This window comes from Musca autumnalis, unplaced genomic scaffold (genome assembly GCF_047663935.1).
Source record: "Musca autumnalis isolate F117 unplaced genomic scaffold, ASM4766393v1 scaffold_3, whole genome shotgun sequence".
NCBI lineage: Eukaryota > Metazoa > Arthropoda > Insecta > Diptera > Muscidae > Musca > Musca autumnalis.
The window spans coordinates 140,636,408-140,642,084 of record NW_027411866.1 but is presented as its reverse complement, the minus strand read 5'-3'; the positions used below and the strand labels follow the sequence as shown (position 1 = coordinate 140,642,084).

At 40.4% G+C, this 5,677-nt stretch overlaps 1 protein-coding gene across 1 annotated transcript; it reads left to right on the top strand.

Annotated features, from left to right (window-relative positions):
- Positions 1-3,770: 3,770 nt before the first annotated feature.
- Positions 3,771-4,843, top strand: LOC141400157 (uncharacterized). Its single transcript, XM_073979606.1, has 3 exons — positions 3,771-3,905; positions 3,984-4,529; positions 4,596-4,843. Exons 1-3 carry the CDS (start codon positions 3,852-3,854, stop codon positions 4,710-4,712), a joined length of 717 nt encoding a protein of 238 aa, XP_073835707.1. The 5' UTR covers positions 3,771-3,851; the 3' UTR covers positions 4,713-4,843.
- The last annotated feature ends 834 nt before the right edge of the window (positions 4,844-5,677 follow it).

The following is a 5,677-nucleotide window of genomic DNA, read 5'->3' as shown; positions in this document are numbered from 1 at the left end:
AAGGTACCGTTCTATGGGGGCTATATGAAGACGTGGACCGATACCGAAAAAATTATGGGGGAAAATTTTATATTCCTTAAAAAGACCACGTACCAAATTTCAGCCATTTTGGTAGGATGATGAAGCTAAAACCCTAAAAATACCGAAAATCGGGAGGTACCGTTCTATGGGGGCTATATGAAGGTGTGGACCGATACCGACAAAATTCTGGGGGAAAGTTTTATACCACTAAAGAAGACTACGTACCAAATTTCAGCCATTTTGGTAGGATAATGAAGCTAAAACCTTAAAAATACCGAAAATCGGGAGGTACCGTTCTATGGGGGCTATATCAAAACGTGGACCGATACATACCATTTTCAATACCAACCATCCTGCAAGTAATAAAAACTTCTGTACCAAATAGTGAATCTCTATCTTTAAAATTGCGAGCTGTTTCTTGATTTCAACAGACGGACGGACAGACGGACATGGTTAAATCGACATAGAATTTTATGCTGATCAATAATATATACTTTATAGGGTCTCCGACGAATATTTCGATGTGTTACAAACGGAATGACAAATTTAATTATACCCTCCATATGGTGGAGGGTATAAAAAGTATCCTCAACCAATCGTTAGCCACTCATGTTGTACCAGAAGCCTGGGAAGTTGGCAGGGTGGTTACGCTACTGAAGCTCGCCAAGGATACCAGCAGAGGTGAATCGTACAAGTCGAATTCCCTCTTGTCGCCAGTAGCAAAGATTCTAGAGGCACTACTCCTCCCCATCCATCGTAGCAAAAGAACGACTGCGGCCAAGGCAAACACGAGTGGTTTTAGCCCGGTTAAGATCTGGACGATGCAGCAGCCGCAATTTGTATCGAACCCGGGCCCTGTGAATTGGGACCATAGAACACACTGCTTTTGTCTAGCTACCCAGAATTGGGAGAAGACATCGAACTTGATCATATGTTTACTGGGTACCCCAGTGATATGCCTGCGAGTTACACCTCGTCGTCAATAAGCGATCGTGAGCAAACATCTCCCACAAATGTGGGTGCCTTGGAGTCTGTGGTCGAACGTATTGATACTAGCACACAACCTAAGAAAAAGAGAGGAGAAGACAGGGAAGCTTAGGAAGAGATTTAACTTGAACCCATCATCAGAGACTGGGAGCGACCCTCACTACGAATCCGATAGCAGCAGCTAAATGGACACCACATGTGGGGAAACCCCCAATAAAAATAATCTTCATAAGATGCTAGACGAAGTAAACGAGTGTACCGGAAAACTTACAAAGAAAAGGATGCAGTGGCCAGGGACTCAACGACGGAAGTTTACAAAGATCAGCGGGGTGCCTCAATGGAGGTCAAAAATACTCGCTCCACTTTCTCGGAAGCGGCGTAGAGGATAAGATTGCCTGAGGAACAGAATACCGCTGAAGCTTGTAAGAAGAAAAAAAAACTTGCCACCTTCAAATGTCGCGAGTAAACATCTTCAAGATCCACACGGATGAGACAGTCCCAAATATCCTTTTGCAGAGGGCGTCAGGGTTAGCACGGAGATGAAGAGGCTGGAATGACGCAGACAATATATTTGAACAAGTACCAATAAAAATTCATTTAAAGTACAAAGTAATTTTATCGGTAGAGACAAGAGGAAAGCAATTACGAGGGCTACTAGAATTGTTTCTGGCTTAATAATAACAAGTAAAAAAGTATCAGTCGGCTTTGCCGACAGAGATATACCCTCAGCCTGTGTATATTGAAACAATTTTTTTCCAAAAAACGCATGTATTTAGGGAGTTTTAAAAATTTTGGGCGTTTGAACTGACAAAAATGTTGATTAGGATTTAATATCAAAAGTTTTGCGGAGGAGATACTAAAAAGAATGGATCTCCAGCCACTACATATGGTACCATAGGGGTTTTTTAGAACTTCAGGGATGTTTGCTCAAGAAGTATGAACTTGCCCCTGAAACAACTTTTACCATCGCAATTGAGGCAGCAATGCAAGTTGCTTCAACAAAAATCAAAGTGATTCGAAAGCAGGTCTTAAAGTGAACATGTATCCGAAATTTTGAGTGGGAGGTACCGGATGGAGTGGACAAATATAGTCCATATTTGAACCTGATCTATATCTGGTAGATATATTAGGATGTGTAAAGTATGGACAAATTCGGCCACTCTCTACAAGAGTTATCGTACGCACAATTTTTCCGCACATTTTTGAACTTTTGTGGGGGAGGTACCTGAAGGGGTAGACCGATATGCCTTATCTTCGAACTTAAACTATGTTTGGACAAAATATTACTAAGGCCAAACTTTGGACCGAATCGGCAGACCTGTTCGATAGTTATTTTGCCCTCCAACCTCCTCACACGGTGTCATAGGGGTTTTTTGCAACTTTGAGGCTATTTTCTCATGAAGTATGGACTTGCCCCTGATGAAACTTATACCGTCGTATGGAGGGCAGTGAATACAAGTTGCTAAAGCAAAAATCAAAGCGATTCGATAGATGTTCCTAAACTGAACTTTTCCACAATTTTGTGTGGGAGGTACTCGACGGAGTGGACCGATTGAGTCCATATTAAAACCTGATCTAAGTCTGGTACACGCTCCACGATGGGCAAAGTATGGACCAAATCGGTTACACCCTTCAAGAGTTATGGTGCGTACAAATTTTCCGAACATTTTCGAACTTTTGTGGGAGAGGTATCGGAAGGAGTGGACCGATATAGCTCATCTTCGAACTTAAACTAAGATTGGACAAAATATTACGAAAGCCAAAATTTGAACCGAATCGGTTCATCCCTTCGAGAGTTATCGTGCGCTCCAGCCAGCCAGCCAGACAGACGGACGGACATTGCTCAATCGACTCCAAATTGTCTGAAACACATTTCGTCCAAACATACTTGGGGTCTAAAACCATTATTTCGATGAGGCACATTTTGCCCGTATGAAAGGCTGAGGGTATAAAAACGGGAATATTTATCGTCAAATATCAGGCCAGAAACATTCTAGTGTTCCTCGTATTGCTTCAAAAGAGAATAAGTGCCTTTATTTCTTAAAATTTTGGACTTCAAGAAAGACGTTTCTACTCTCTCCCTATACCTCCCTCGTGGGACGCATTCTTCCCATTGGTAGCAGCAGGCGCTACTGATCATTCTATGGTTTCCTAGCTGGAGGCCTCTGAAAAAGTGCTTACCATCGTGGTGAGAAGTAGTGCCTCTAGAATCTTTGCCAGGCTTCAGTAGCGATAGGCTGAGGACACTTGTTAAATACTCAAGTCCGGCTTGACGTTCCGTGTGGGTCCAACGAATATGCAAATTATATCAAGTCTTTCATCCACCACGGATAGATTTTTGGTCTGCACGAATAGTCTGTATGTTGTAATAATAGCAGCGTAAACTAAGTCCAGTCTTATCATACGTGGTTACATAGCACCGTTATTGTTAGGAGAACTTTGCCTGGATAAAAAAAACTGCAGAGAAATTAATCCTACAGCTTAAGGTCCTAAGAACTGATTTCTAATCTTAAAAAAATGTTTGTTGGTAATAGTGCATACTTTGTATGTACATACACACTTACATATATTTCTGGCAAAAGTAATTACAAATTAAATACCTATTTGAGGTAAATCTGTCATCAAGTGGTGTCTGAAGTAATAGATAAGACTTTATCGCATTTATCGATTTCACTTCACAGTATTGTGGAGCTTTTGCAAAAACTATGCAACGAGAAGTGAAACCAATTTGTTGCAATTAAAATATCTGTAAAAAAGGTATAAAAACCGTCAGCAATCGAAAGAAATTGTTTCAGTACTTACCTTCACTTCCAAGTAGATTTGTGCAATTGTAATTGATTACAATGAAACTCTCAAGCGTAGCATTAGTTTTTACTGTCTGTCTAATGGTTTTTGCCGTAAGAAAATTAAAATGTGAAATCCTAAATGCAAAACTTAGAGGATAATTTTTTATTTTTTTGGTTTGTCTACCCCAGGTAAATGTCAACGGCAAATCTGTTGATGCAAGTGCCATTGGTTCTGGTGCAGTTCCAAATACATCTTCTGAAAGGCCGCAGACCACACAAACAACTGCTGTTCCAAATACATCTTCCGAAAGGCCACAGACAACAGAAACCACAGCTGTTGCAAATACATCTTCTGAAAGGCCGCAAACAACACAAACCACAACAACTACCGAATCGTCTGAAACCCCTGAGAGTACTGGAGCAACCGAAACAACTTCAGCTCATGAAAGTACAGAAACCACTGAAGTAACAGAAAACCCAGATAGCACTACAGCTTCTGAGGGCACTGAAGCTCCTGAGAGCACTGAAGCTCCTGACAGCACTGAAGCTCCTGACAGCACTGAAGCTCCTGACAGCACTGAAGCTCCTGACAGCACTGAAGCTCCTGAGAGCACTGAAGCTCCTGTAACCACAGATCTACCAGAATCCGACGATAAACCTGCACTAAGTATTGATGAAGCTCACCAATTTATTGACCATTTAATGAAAGTTGTGGCAGATATTGTCAATTCTTTGGTAAGATTTCCTTACAGTACCGTTCTTCTCTAAATGTGAAATTATAATATTATACTATTATTTCAGGTTGATGCAGTCTACGAAAACAACAAACATTTACCACCAAATGCCCAGGACGTACCTTTGCCACCACATTTCAATGACAGACCCAAACCAGCTTTCCCTCGCCCAGTTGGGGCATAATGTGCTTTGTTAAAAAATTTCAAGTCATGAAAATTTAATGTGTTAATCTCAGGTTTTATTCAAAAATGTTTTCAGAATTAAAAAAATGCTATTGAAAAAAAATAAATTGGAATATTGTGCATTAACAAAAAGTTTTAATTTTAATTTGTTTATATGCGGTACCTGGGCTACGAGTTTCAAAACATTAAAAAACAAGTAAGAACAGACTATAGTCGGACGGGGCCGACCATGTGATACCCTATACCACTATCCCTGTGCACTAGCTTTCCGGGCTAGCTGTTATAAGATGTGCATTAGAAATTTTACCAATTTTCACACAAAAGTTTTGATCAATTTAACCCGCTAAATATTATCCGATCATACCGTTGACTTGCACGCTACTTCTTCATCTCAAACCAAAACTACGTTTAAAATTTCGCGCCGATCGGACTATTATTGCGACCTACAGAGCGGCTACAAAATCGAGCAAAAATTTTGTTTTTGGTCCATTTCATCCCTTTAACATTTCACGATCATCGCCAAAAACTAATCAGTTCTATTCTGGTCCAAACCCGACCTCCATACTAAATTTCGTGACAATCGGTCCATAATTGCGGCCTCTAGCTTGATTACAATTTTTAATGGACGGACAGACGGACGGACGGACGGACGGACACACATCGCTAAATCGCTTTATCTCGTCGAGATATGAAGTTTGGTATACCACATGAGGGGTCTACGACGAATATTTCGCGGCGTTACATGAATTTTTGGGAAAACAAACTTATTATACCCTTTTCCACATTGTGGTATAGGGTATAAAAATAACAATAAAGCAGGCCTGGGCACATAAATACATACATACATCTTTTGAGATTGTGTTCCTTTGAAAATACAAACATTTCCCATAGTTTGCCAACATAGCATTTTGTGTAATTTTATTCAACGGAGATAAACCTACAGTAAGGATGCATATTAAATATTTC

Bases quoted from the DNA above. Each gene is read 5' to 3' on its own strand.
- LOC141400157 (XM_073979606.1), top strand. From the start codon at position 3,852: ATGAAACTCTCAAGCGTAGCATTAGTTTTTACTGTCTGTCTAATGGTT. The intron at 3,906-3,983 runs GTAAGAAAATTA...TGTCTACCCCAG, and splicing joins TCTGTCTAATGGTTTTTGCC to GTAAATGTCAACGGCAAATC. The intron at 4,530-4,595 runs GTAAGATTTCCT...CTATTATTTCAG, and splicing joins CAGATATTGTCAATTCTTTG to GTTGATGCAGTCTACGAAAA.